We start from the raw sequence: 14,549 nt of genomic DNA on the forward strand, positions 1-14,549 counted from the left end.
AAAAAAAAAAAAAAAAAAAAGACGAAGTAATTTCACAGATTTTTTTATTTGTTTTATATTTCGAAAATACATAAAAATGTCAATAAAATCACAAAACTAGACTGTGAATCTACAAGCCCAATAGAAAATAATATAAACTGTTACTATGAATGACCAGAAATTCATTTAACAGGTGAAACTGTTAATTTCAAATCAAACAATGGAAATACAGATGAAACCAGAAGCTTACTGTGGGGAAAAAAAGACATAAAACCTCATTTTTCCTCACTGTTTTAAATTAAATTAGACGAAAGATTTCCTTTTTTAGGACAGTCAGGATTACCAAAATTATTTCTATTTGCGAAATGCTAGAGTAATGTGTGGAATGTATGTTATATTGATTAAAGAAAAAAGAAAAAAAAAGAAGAGGGAGAGAAGGTGAGCTTTTGCAGGATTGAATTTCCCTTCTGGGATAAATAAAGTATTTTTCATTTCATTTCATTTTCATAATGAGAGAGAGAATATTTTAGGGATTTTTTTTATTTTTTTTAAATTACTTTCTTCAAAGTCAGAAGTTTACATGTGCCTTCAAACTATTTGGGAAAGCCCAGATGATGATGTCATGGCTTTGGAATTTTTGATAGGTTAATTGACAACATTTGAGTTAATTGGAGGCAAACCTGTGGATGTATTTTTGTGTTTGGTGAGAAATCTGTGGATCAACCTCAGAACAAAAGCAACAGACCTTGTGAAGATGCTGCTGAAGCTGGTAAGAGAGTGTCATTATCCACAGTGAAACCAGTCCTGTACCAACATGAGCTGAAAGGCTACTCAGAGAGGAAGAAGACATTACTCCAAAAGCAACATAAAGAAGCCAGATTACAGTTTGCAAATGCACACAGGTAGAAAGATTTCAATTTTTGTTGTCTGATGAAACTAAAATGGAACTGTTTGGACATAATCATTACATTTGTCGGAAAAAGGAGGAAGTTTACAAGCCTGAGAACGCTGTCCCAACTGTGAAGTATGGGGGTGGCAGCATCATGTTGTGAAGGTGTTTTGCTGCAGGAGGGACTGGTGCACTTCACAAAATAGATAGTTTCATGAGAAAAGAACATTATATGTAAATATTGAAGCAACATTTCAAGACATCAGCCAGGAAGTTAAAGCTTGGGTGCAAATGGGTCTTCTAAATGGACAATGACCCAAAGCATACCACCAGATTAGTTACAAAATGACTTCAGGACAACAAAGTCAATGTTTTAGAGCGGCCATCACAAAGCCCTGATCTCAATATTGTAGAGAATTTGTGGGTAGAGCTGAAAAAGCCAACAAGGCAGCCAATAAACCTGACTCAGTTACACCAGTTCTGTCAGGAGGAATGGGCCAGAATTCTATCAAACTATTGTGAGAAGCTTGTGGAAGGAAACCCAAAACATTTGAGCCAAGTCATACAGTTTCAACACAATGTTACCAAATTCTAAGGAAATGTTTGTACACTTCTGACTTTGAAGAAAGTAATAAAAAAAAAAAATCTCTAAAAATTAAGGCTAAAAAATGTAGGCTGATTATGATAAATCCCCCCCCCTCCTACTATTTCCCTCTGTACATGACTCGTACCCAAATCACAGACTTGTCAGCCTCTTCCATCACAGTTGTTGTATTTTTGGTTGTTTTACTCACACAAACTCAATTGCTAGGAGAAGTGGTCACACTGTCATAACAGAGCTTTGCCCGCATTGTTCTGAGTCACTGTGACTGACTTTACATCACAGCAGTGGCAATGGAAGTGGCAGTCAGATCTTTTACTGAATAAAATACCCCCATGTACAACAGTTAAACTTAATTACATCTACATTTGCTTGTATATTAGCAGCTTAATATACTATTATTGTAAACCGTTGTGCCCTGCAGAGCATCAAATTATGGCTGGATTACACATAAATAATATTTTTAAGTACCAACTGTTCTATCTGTGGGACTTAAATGCATATTTTATAACAGCGGTTGCCAGCCTGGGGGTCGGTAAGCCTAAAAAAAAAAGGTCACCAGATAAATGTGAAGGGGTCATGAGACGATCAAACAAGTTATGACTCTCCTCTATTTTTTCTTTTCATTGTCGCATACTGGACAGTTTAAACTTAAAAAAAAAAGTTTCTAAAATAAAGGATCTCAGGGGGAATATGGCTGAGCTGTTTACAACTTATGAAAATATACAACAAGAGGTCACAGGAAGGCTTTTGCTGTGATTTCAGTGATTTTAAGAGTGTTTTCACGTTTGGAATGTAAAAATCTTAATCTACAAAGTAACTAACCTGATAACCATCAAGCGAAATGTTCCAGAGTAGAAAAGTCCAGCGGCAGTGCAGCGGGAGGAGAAAGTTGCACAATGAAATACTAAAAAATGAGAAACCTGTACAGTAAATGTGTGCTATTTTCACCAGCATTGATTCAGCAGGTAAGAAGACACTGTCGTCTCATTACAGCCTCCGACACAGTGGTGATGTTTCCACCCCGACTCCTCACACTAATGATGAAGTACTTCTGCCTGAGACCATTAAAACCAAATGCCAACTACCTTCTTGCTGTAACCCAAACCCCAGTTAACCAATTAAATTTCATTGCAGCTAAAGCAGTAAGTAAAGAATATAATCAGACAAAATGATTCTACTTTTATTTGATATATTCAAAACAACAGAGAATGAGAACATATTAGTATAGACGCCTTGCTTTCAAATAACTGTAGACATCTTTGTTTTGTAATCAGCGAGGGAATTTTCCAGAGCTTTTGTTTTGAAATCTAAATCCACTCATTCAAGGACAACTTGAGATTAAGTTCTCTGAAATATGACTCCATTTCCCTGATGACTTACTAATTAGCGGAAGAAGAAAAAACAACAACAATACATCAGTTCCATTTAAAGCAGGTTACATCAGTTTAAATGAGAAAAACAAAACCATACACTCCTCATTCAGAATGTAATAGGCAGCACAGAGCTTTAGGTGTGTTTTTGTATAGAGCTCATGTGGGGCTCTGTGATAGTGTTGATGACTAAACTGTAAATCAGTGCAGGACCACAAAGAGCGTCTTACGGTCAGAACAAACTGACTCTGTGGCCAAAGATTTACAAGATAAATCACTTGTCGGGTGCATCACAAAAATCAGTAGCGACCAGACGATGCTCATAACCTCAGAGAATTATGAGTTTAAAATAAAACTACATATTGCTGTAAATGTGTCTCACTCCCAAATCTGGATTCGTCTTCAGATGTTAAATAAATGTAGACAGATAAATCTCTCACTTGTTTGAGTCCGGTGATGTGTGTCTGGCTCTGGAGTTCAGCAGACAGGAAGACAACTCCCAATGAGCTCACACACACGTCTTCACCAAACTAAAGACTTTTTCTCATGTCAAAATAAGCATAAGTACTCTGGAAAGAACAGAAGCCAGTGGAAACACAACAGTGTGACATGAAGTTTATTCAGTAGATAAGTGTACAGTAACATTAAGAGGTTTTTTTAGGTCAATCCTTCAGTTCAAAGGTTACATACTTTTGCTAAATACATGAAGTCCTTTGATCAATGGTGTCACAGCCTTGTATTCATTTAAATTAAGGCACTTCTGCAAAATGACTGATTTGCAACATTAAAATGAAAGTAATGTGATTACATGTTTCCCACATGGATTCTATAAATTTAGCACTACGGATTCTCTGATTTGCTTTTCCTTAATAAAATAAAATAAAAATAAATCAAGCATAAAACCTCAACAAAACATCCAATACTGTTGAACATTTTAGCACTTTATATATTTGCATCATATTTGTGGGGTTCAAATGAGATCAGCTTTACATTATTACAGTCTAAGGCAGAATATATAAGAGCTGTTGTTTGAGGAGAAAACAAAACACACGAGGAGGCTTCTTAGAAGAGACGTGTGACACTACCGTCACAGACAAAAACACAGACACAGTAGCTAATGCACTTTTTATAGGGCGAGACGAAACATTTAATTGACTTTTACAGCTTGTGCCTGCCCAAGCTAAATTACAATTTTGTATGCTTAAATTAAACTTCAGAATAAAATAATTACAACATCTTGTCAGATTACCACAGGAAGGATGCACATTACGTGGGAATGTTAAATAGGAAAGATGAAGAAACAATCTGAAAACAAATTAAGGCTTCCTTTAAGAGAGGCGCTCTCTTCTACTGAAACAGAAGGCAACACCTTCCACCGAGGTATATGATTCTTAATCACATTCTACATCTAATACAGCTTCAAAAGACTGTGATCTACAGTATATGGAATGTCCTGGCAACTAATGGAAAGCTTTTCAGTCTCTCGTTACTACAAATCATTGATTTGGATCACAGTCCAGACTACTGTGTGCACACACACACACTAAAACTAAAGAGACAAAATCTGCAAGGCTACACAGATACAATGTGTAATACAGTGTTTAAGAATTTAATGGCTGAAGCAAGTTAAGATTTTATTGCTGGCTGTCACAGCTGGTGATACACCCATGTGGGGAAAAGCCTGAGTTAAATGGCAAAATGAAGGAGTGAGTGAAGAGCGTAGATGTTCCATGTAATAGATAAGAAGGTACCGAAAATACCTCTTCATGTGCTTTCTTTGACACTCTGCACACAGTCATCTGTGTCTGCAGCGCTGAAACCGTTCAGAGCGTCCTGCAAAGACGGAAAAAGTGAAGGGAGAGAAAGTGGAATACATTAACAAAAACACCAAACCAAAATAGGAAAGGAGGGTTTGTTTTGACTGGCACAGACTGGATTTGAGCTAATATTGAAGTCTGAGATCACAAGCCATAGTGAAACACTCCTTTTCTGTCCACCTCTGCGATCTGAAGTGCAGTAATGCTCGTAAAGGTCACTTTGTGGGCAACAGCACAGAAACAACACTGGAAACATTTATATCTGTCACTGCCCCTCCAAGATGCTTGTAAAGGGCCTTTTGTCTGTTGTAAACATCTATTTGTTTTTGCTGTTGTTTTTCATCGTTCCTAAATGACACAAAAAAGGTGCAATGGGTACATTCCAGTAATAACTGATTAATAAAAAGTGTTGCAATGTCTACAAAGGCATTAAACTGTGCACATTTCATATTTCTTTGGATATTAATAATGACTAAAACATCATGTCTTCTGCATGAGGCGAAAAAGCAAATGAGTGCTGCAGGTTCATTTAAAAGCTTTCCTTTGGTTTGCATTTGCAAGAGTTTTGCGAATTTTCCAAGGACAATTGTGTTATGCACTTTTTCCCCTTTTACCTAAAAAAAGTCTGCTGAGGCTTTCGTCTGTCTTACGTTACGACTCTCTGTGGCTACAAACAACTTTGCTAGTGTTCGCCTCCCAACTAAAACACTTTCGTTGGTACAGTGTCAAAAGATGGATGAACATCACCTAAACTGTTTACTTTATGGAAGTATAAGATGTAAGTACTCTCATTTGCTCTCTATACACACACACACACACACATATATATATACATCAAAATACAGCATATAGAAGCATAGAGGAAAACGGAACACGCAAATTAATAAATGTGTACCGAGACAAGAGGAAAACAAAGAAGTCAGAAAATAAGTTACATTTTTTAACCTTTTACTGTCAGCTTTGTAAGTCCATATCAATATGTAATTTATTTTTTGTAATGCCTCTGAATAACTTTTATAAGTTGACTTAAAACCATTACGTGTGACAGACACTGACCTCGCCTTGTAGCAATTCAGCCCCCTCAGACGCCTCAGAGAATTGCATGCTGGGTAAAGTTGGGGCCTGCAACATGCGAGCATTCGGAGGGTTGCCCACGCTGTACAGACGAGGCCGTTTAATCTGGTCTTGGCTGGACAGAGGAGTGAAACTGTTCCTTCGGAGGAAAGCTGGTGGCACAGCATCCACTTGGAATTTATTCTAGTCGAACAAACAAACAGAGTAGACTGATAAATACATTTCTTATGGTAAACCAATTAATCATCTGCTTTGTCTGGAATCACTGTGCTGGGAGGAGGAGGAGGAGAAGGAGGAGGAGGAGGAGGAGGAGGAGAGAAAGCAAAACAACTGAGAAACAGCCATAAATAGAAAAGCCATTGTCATGTTGGTCTCAGCAGGCAGGATATTCGTCCCTCCGTTTAACAAGAGGTTTCTCAGTAAACGTGTTTATGTGCTAACACCCACTCTGTCTAAGGCTCTGGGCCTGAACACTTGTCACTAATCAGAACAAACTCTACCAGCAGAGAACAGATATGGAGCTCCCTGATTAGGAAATGAACACAAAAGGCGCTGCGCTGCATGTGTCATGCTGATGCCCTGATTTATTTCTTGAAAATGAAAACTTGGCTCATACATAAGTGTTTAGTCTTCCAAATAAAAGCTTCCTGTTGGGGAAATGGTATGACTGGTTGTGATGTGTAAATAATAAATAGGTATGTTGGAGGCTTGTAGGGAAAATAATAGTGTTTTCTTCGTAAAATGCCAACGTTTAGACTATTATTTGGACAAAAGACAATTGAAAATGTCCTCTTCCAACTATAACAGCAATTTTTCAACATTTTTGGCAATTTTAGAGAGATGTAATCAAGAAAATACTTATCGGATTAACCAATAATAAAAACAGTTATTAGGAGCAGCCATGTGGCACATACTGTACCTCTCTTTTCCATTCTGTTCCATTTTGGAAACTATTCTTTTTCACTCTCTTGCCATAAGTTGTAAGAGAAGATCAGTACCAGGATCATATCTGTCTGTTCAGCATCTCCAAAGCCCAGTACTTAGTATGTTATATCTACATGATTAATTCATACACAAACAGCGTGTAAAATCTAATAAACGTGGTTTTACGTGGTGTCCTGTGTCATTTTCAGGCAGTGACTGGCTGCAGCCAACAGACAAGACTCAAGGATTAACTGCACCTGATCAAGAAATAGTTATGCACATACATGCTGTGCAGATTGTGGGACAGAGCCATGCTAACAGCTTTTACTCTGCTTCCAGTCTACATATAGTGTCAGAGATATCGATCTTCTCATCTAAACCTCTAGGAATGTGGGTCGGATGCTTCCCCGGTTTTGTAATCTAGCATCAGTATCTGGAATGGTAATTATTTCAGTGATACCAAAAAATACAAAGGAGAGGAAGCAGAAAGACAGAGCAGAGAGATGAAACTGAATCTTAACTTTTATCTGATGAATACTGATTTTAATTGTCAGGATTATCTGCGACAGTTAGATAACTACACTGCAGACGGGGGTCTCACAGTGAGAAGGAGAGGCACAGTTTGGGTCTAATGCAGGTTGAGTAGACTGGCATACAAAGAGTTCTAGTGTGTACAGTGTTTAAGTCAGGAACCTGCAAACAGTTTTATGTATCTTGCCTTGCAGGCTGGATGTCCGGCTCCGGAGAGCTGAATGAGAAACTTTAGTGTGTAATTTTTGGTTTGAATTCCTAAAAATAGCTCAGGTCAGAGCAGTTTGTCCAGTCATGACTGTGGGAGTTTAACTGATCCTTCAGAATGCATGCAGTAGACACACATTATACTGAACAGGGTGGACGATGACAACTTCACTGTTTTTTTGGTAGCTTGCGGCTGGACTACTGTAACTCTGTGTACGGCGTTAACACAGTCCAACATTACCCAACTACAGTTAGTTCAGAATGCAGCTACTAGACTTTTAACTGGTACAAAGAAAAAACACACATCTTCCCAATTCTGGCAGATTTTCTTTAGCTTTCCAGAAAATACAGAACTGACCTTAAAACTGTAATGTTTGTTTTTAAAGCACTTCATGGTGTAGATCCACAACAGATTACCAGTATGTTTTCTGCCTCTAGGCCACTTAGGACATCATCACAACAGTCTCTCTTTTTTTCCCCACTGCTCTTAGGTCTTCCTGAAGCTGCTCTAGTCATGTTCCCTCTCTTTTTTTTAAATTTCATTTTTTGTTGTGTTTTGTCCTCCTCTGCAGGTATTTCTGGCTCTGGAGATGCAAAGGTTAGATCTGCAGTTACTTGTCTCAGCAATCTGTCCAGCGTTTATGTTCTCTGTTATCTTTTTCTCTCTGCCCTTTACCCTCACCCTAACTGGTCGAGGCAGATGGCTGCCTTTCCTGAATCTGGTTCTGCTGGAGGCCACTTTCTGCTAAAAAGGACTCGTTCCTCTCCACTGTGCGTTTGGTTTTCCATGAACAATTTTAGGTCTAAACTAGGGATGCACAAGATATTGGCGACCACATCAGTATCAGCCGATATTAGTGTTTTTTTTCCCGATATATTGGTATCGGTCCGATGAACAAATTTAGCCGATGTGAAAAACTGATGATTGTCTAACATTAGCACCTTCTTCTCTACATTTGATATTGCTGCTATTTGACAGATGTTTTTACTGAAATGATCCTGGACTTAAATATGTTAAAATATGTTTTACTTTTGTGTTATGTAAAAAAGAAGACTATGTGGTCTAATGTGGTATGGGCTTCTTTTGAATAGTTTTCACGTTCTCACAGTGTTTACTTATACTCATTTTTTGGTGTGAACAAAAATTTAATATCGATATCGGTAATATCGATTATCGGCGATATCAGAAATCTTAATATTGGATATCGGTATTGTCCAGAAATTTTAATATCGTGCATCACTCGTCAATACCTTAATATTTATATCAATCAGATACATTTCCATAAGTAATAATATTGTAGGGTCTTCACCGTACTAGTAATTCAGTCAGATAAATCTCTATTTTATATCATTTTTAGGGTTGTAACTGTCATATTTAAATAAGTCAGGAAATTCACATTCTAAATAACACTGTAGGGCTTTAACCTTAAGACTCAAACTTGTTATGTAACTTTGCATCTGAAAGCACTCTGGCTCAGCAACTGTTGTTTTGAATGTTCTTCCTACATAACAGCGACTTGTCTTGGGTTATACTGAACAGAATGGGCAATGACAGCTTACAAGAAAACCAACAGCATGTTCGTGACACAACATAATAAATGGTCCAAAGCTTACAAATGGTCTGTCCCTGTGAGTGTTGACAGCCTCCACCTTCAGGTCAAACATGTCCACTTTACAACCTAATAGACGGAGAAGGTGGAAAAAATGCATCACAACAAGGAGGCAAAAACTGAGGAAGAGGTTTAGCTGACTTATGAACAGAGTAGTGACTTACCATATGCCACAGGGGTGAGTTTCAGGACAGTGTGCAGGGGACACTTCAAGTATGGTAGATCATCTGTGCCAACAAGAATAAAAGAGACTAGTGAGACTTGGTTGTGGTTTTATATGTTTTTGTATTTTCCATATTTGTGGATTTTTCTCTCCTGTTTTGCAGGACACGCCTGCGGACAGCTGTGCAGCTCATGCTGTGCTGTATGAGGTACAGTTCATGGTTCTGTGTTACGTCTGCAGTGCTACATGTCCCCAGAGTGGGGGTGCAGTGGGACGAAATGCCCGTCATAGCGGCACCCACACTTTGGTTTCTGCAGTCATCGGCTGTGGCTGAGCCTTTAAACAGATGCTCCAGCAGCGACCACTTCCTCTGCTGACTGACGAAACCCTCTGTCTGCCCACAGCTAATTATAGCTTTGATTTCCAATAGTATTTTCCACTCTTACCACCCAGTTAATGTTCATGTCTGGTGTATTCCCTCTTGTGCCCATTTTCACACATTCATACACACATGTTTTTGACAATTGCTCTGGGACTAAAACTGAGCTGTTGTTAAGTTATCAGGTTGGTGTGTTGTACAAGACAGCACAAGATGGCACAATTCTCCACACAATTAACTATAAAGCTAATGCTTCTACCATCAAACGCTACAGCATTTGCTTCATTGTTGGCTTGATGACTAATTCTCATTAAGTGGAAGGCTACCTGACCTCCCTCTTTGGTGTAATATAAATTAAGGTGGTTTCCCTTTATTGATTACATACAAAAACCATCCTTTGTACCATCTTGATATCTGTCATTCATATGTAGACATTCTGACTTTATACTGAGTCCTAATAGCATTTATATTCCTCTTGCACTATATTGCAATTGTATTGTAATTTATTTTTGCTGCTGTATACGGTTTTTTAAAAATACATTTTAATTACATTTCCTTTTGTCTTGAACCTCATATTTTTGCAGTAAACTCCAATACCTCCGTATTTATTATATAAATGATCAACTGAAATACCAGAGGCTTGCTCTGTCATCAAAATATATGAATTAACTTTACATAACTCTCAACATGGGAACTCTGCAACTTTATCATTGTATTAAATTTTTTAATGCATTTCTTTTTTTGTCATTGCTGTTGTTTGTACCATCAGTACTGCCTGTTTAGTTTGACATTACCGCAAAACTCTTGCAGAGTTATTATCTACAATACTGTTGCTGTTGTATGTTTACTTTTCTTTAAAGTTTAAACTTTAACCACTGTGGAGAATGTCAGCTGTCTAGAAGTACATCAATCTACATCCAGTAGGCTTCACACTGGCTTTAATTTGGGCATTGAAATCTGAAATTTCCTGCATTTGGCACCCCCGTGTGGTGGCATTAAAAAATGACACTGTAACAGACAATAAGTCTGGTCAAGAAATTGTTTCCTCTCTACATCAAATTTTGCAAAAGTATTTGGATCCGTGATTCTACTCTGTCACATACTGATCACCCTGTTGACTGCAGGCAGACACAGATAAATATAAACTGCTGTTTAAACTGTACTGTCCTTAGAAGGTCATAGCAAAGAAACACTTGGTTGGTAGACACAACATCCACCTAACAAACTGTTTTCCTAAGCCTGTGCCGATTTAGGCACTGAAAGAAAAGGGCCAGCTGATGTCTGCAAAAACACCAAACTACAGCCAACAACTTTAAAATGAAACCAAAGTTTGTGTGATTATTCTACAGCAGTCGGGTACTGCTTGTGCATGACTTAATAACAATATTCACGATAGACTGTGCAGCTGTGTTTACCTTTAAAGTGTGCAGCATTCCCCTCAAATCTTGCTTCGACATACTATTTACGATGGAGCTGACGTACTCAATTTGCCAAAACTCAAAGCGTTCCCGTGTGCTCTTAGTGCAGTTATTCATTTCTCACAAAGATCGTCCTGTTATTTAGGTGCTGCTCTTATGTCATTGCCCAACCATTCGCTCTGTGCCAAAACCACAAAGTGCAGCGACGGCAGATGAACTGGAAGAGCCAATTTCAAAGTTACATCAATGTCATCATGTTGCGCATGCAAAGCAACAAAAGTGAAAAGTGCTTTGGAAATGACTATTCATCCATTAAAGTTGCTTTTTCATTTGTATGTCTGCTAAATGAAGTGGAGTATTTTATGCTTACATGTCAGGTGGTACCAAATATCTCTCAAGTGTCTTCAGTGGCCTTCGAGAACATTTTGTTTAGCTGCATCCTGACATTGTTTTTCAGCACTCAGGGGAACATTGTGGCCTTGAATTACTCCTCTAAGCTTTTTTGTTTAGGCACTGCAAGTTTTAGATAAACACTCGGAACAAACAGGTTCAGACTAAGATGTTTGGGATCCCACAGTACTCGTAGGTGTGTGACGAGAGGTATCGTCCTGGTCATGTTTCTGTTTCTGTGCATGTAACCTGCGCCCTTGTCCAGGAAATATGCCAGTAAGCAGCGCATGACGGCCTGATGGCAGATGACCAGAACGTTGCCCTGCCGCTCCAGCTCCATGATGACTGGCTCCAGCCGCTGGACCAGGTCTTGGTAGGACTGGTGAACGACGAAAGTTACAAGTCAAATGACAGAGCAGGGTCGGATTCAGGTTCTTGTAGTTTTCAGTTACATCAAAAAGTCCTTTGTGGGCCTATATGCAAGTCTAAATGTGTCATGTACTTCAAGTAAATGTGTTATTCAGTGCTTTCCACAACTTATCTGTAGAGCAGCTGACCCACTACACTTCTGAATTAGATGCATCTTAATACTCAAGTTTAAACTGTCAGGCTTAGATTTTGATGCCTTTTTTCATTATATGCAATGTGAAAAGAAATCCCATTTTTACATAGCCCAGTGAGGAAATCCTGTCCTGCTTTACATATATTAGCACAGCTATAAAAACATCCAGTGATTCGACTGACAAAACCCATTTAACATAACAGACGGTAAAATTATTAAAAGTCACACATCGTGACAGGCCAAACATCATTCCACGGGGAAGAGAAGCTTCTCACCTCTCCTCCAGGGTAGCGGTAATGATACTTGTCCTGGTCTCTCATGGCAAACTCCTCTGGGTATTTGTCCTCGATCATCTCATAGGTCATCTCTTCACACACTCCCTGAAACACAATGTAAGAGCAGTGAGACTTACAGCAGGTCCGACTGACTCTGTCTGCCCCTTCAGTGATATATCAGATGACATACAGCATCTATTTCGTTAAGGATCTTCCACTGCTCGTAAGGGACGCCCAGCTCCTCTGCTGTCTGAATGGTGCGTCTCAACTGGCTGGTCCAAACCTTCAGGTCCGTCAGTCGGTGCTCTTCCACAAAACCCTTCAGTTCTGCTGCAAACTGCCAAAAACAACACAAAAAATAATTTTAAGCTTGAGAACTGACACCTTAAGGCAGATTTGAAGTCACACAATGAGTCAAGTAATGTTTTCCATAAATGTCCCTGAAACTTGTTCAAAGCAGAAGAACTTTAATGAAGCCACATGACTGGACTTTGTTGTATATTTTATATTTGTTTGCTTATGCACGACTTTATCAAGGACGATCTGTTGACATATATTCTTTCTCCATTCCCCTCAATAAATATGTGCTATAACTGAGGGTCTATTCTCTTCACCACCTCTGCTTCACCATACTATCAAAATCACTCCACTCTCAATTCGAATGGCACTACTTTTGTCCAATTATCCATCTGGCCATGTTCTCTGAGACGATCACCCGCAAGACTTGATGTAGCATGCTCATGGCTGTGCAACAAACCTCTGTTCTTACCTTTATATGATCTCTCCTTATTGAACTTAACAGTTTGTTTAATTTTAGGCATTTTATATATATTATAACATGGAATCTAGCAAGCTTTAGAGGACTCGATTGAGCGGCTTAGATTGATTGTTACCTCTATTTACAGCCTTTGTGCTAAGCTAATCTGCAGGTGGTAGCTTCTTATTCAAAAGATAAATACACGGTATCTACAATTTCATATATCTCTGTGCATGTAAGATATATGGAAAAAGCACCTGTTTCCCTCTCTCTGACAGTTCTGAGTCACCCCCGATGCGTCCTTCCTGATTGTGATGGCTCTCTCCATGGCGACAGAGGTAGATGGAGTGGGAGTGGACGTGGATGTTCATGAGGTAGTACACTATCTTACTTTGGATGTAATCCTGCACCCTGTTGACCAAGAAACGACGGCCAACATTGATGACTTGAATGAAGGACAGGTTCCTGTAGGTCAAAGCAAAAAGATAATCATGCACGTGTACATACGTAAAGATACTGACAAACAAGTTGAGGTTAAAGAAGGGATATCTTGTACTTTTAGTGTAGTCTAAATAACATTCTGTGTCAACAGCTTCTTCACAAAAGCAAGAGGTCATATAAGACCAACAACTGTTCCTCCTTGTTAAAATCATATATTAAGTGCAGGATTTCAATCTCAGCAGCATAACACAAATCTGTAAATATTATCAGTTAATGATTAAAAGACGTAAAACAAACCATCTGCAGTTAAGTCAGATGACAGGAGTTGAAAAAGTCATGACCTCTGAATCACTGGTTTTATTGTAACTGAGCGTCTCCTGATGGAAGATTTCTGCAACTGCATGTTCTTTTACACAAACTCCGTACTGACTTTTACCCCCATAAAAGGCAGCACTAGCATTTCAACTGACATTTTTTCTTCAATTACATTGAGAAGCTTTAAACAATACAACTAATAGAGTTTTTTCAAGATAAGAACTTCTTACTTGTCGTGTTCGTCTGGATCTAAAGGCTGGTAGGTCACTTTGTAACATTCTATTCTCTTCAGAAAGTCCTCCATGACGCTTTCTCTGTCCCTCTCAGGATAATCTGGGCTGGAGACCTTCACATCCTTTGTGAAAGAGACATTTGCAGAGATGACTCACCATCAGTTTCAACGACAAAAAGGTGCAGATAATTTAATACAAAAGCTCAAATGCATCATTTACCAGAATATTTTCAGCGATGACGTCTGGATCGTCACATATCGATTCAACAAAAAACACCTGACAAAAGATTAAACATAAGAAATTGATAAGCAGTTTAAAAATTCACTATCTGAAAAATGATTTAGTAAGTAAGTAAAATATATTTATAAAGCGCTTTTTACAGACAAAGGTCACAAAGTGCTTTATAAAGGCAATAAAAAAATACAGGAAAACACAAAAACGATAAAGTGACTACCTGAGCCATGAAGTGAAAAGTGCAAAACTGCACAATACATAGTGAAAAACACACTACATAACAATAATACACGAAAATAAAGCAAATACAGAGGTAGTGCATACAAGTTACTCAAATGCCTGTCGAAACAGATGTGTCTTTAGTTGGCTTTTAAAAG

General features: G+C 38.4%; 1 protein-coding gene across 1 annotated transcript; it reads right to left on the reverse strand.

The window, feature by feature from the left end:
- Nucleotides 1-3,441: 3,441 nt before the first annotated feature.
- Nucleotides 3,442-14,220, reverse strand: LOC103375654 (6-phosphofructo-2-kinase/fructose-2,6-bisphosphatase 2-like; the record flags this gene model as incomplete). Its single annotated transcript, XM_008305972.1, has 10 exons — nt 3,442-4,675; nt 5,716-5,916; nt 9,010-9,074; nt 9,170-9,232; nt 11,605-11,734; nt 12,193-12,297; nt 12,383-12,529; nt 13,207-13,414; nt 13,936-14,060; nt 14,158-14,220. Coding segments are annotated over 10 exons (1,176 nt in total), but the record flags the coding sequence as incomplete, so codon positions are not given.
- Between the last annotated feature and the right edge of the window lie 329 nt (nt 14,221-14,549).

This window comes from Stegastes partitus, unplaced genomic scaffold (assembly GCF_000690725.1).
Source record: "Stegastes partitus isolate 25-593 unplaced genomic scaffold, Stegastes_partitus-1.0.2 Scaffold2743, whole genome shotgun sequence".
Classification (NCBI taxonomy): Eukaryota; Metazoa; Chordata; class Actinopteri; family Pomacentridae; genus Stegastes; species Stegastes partitus.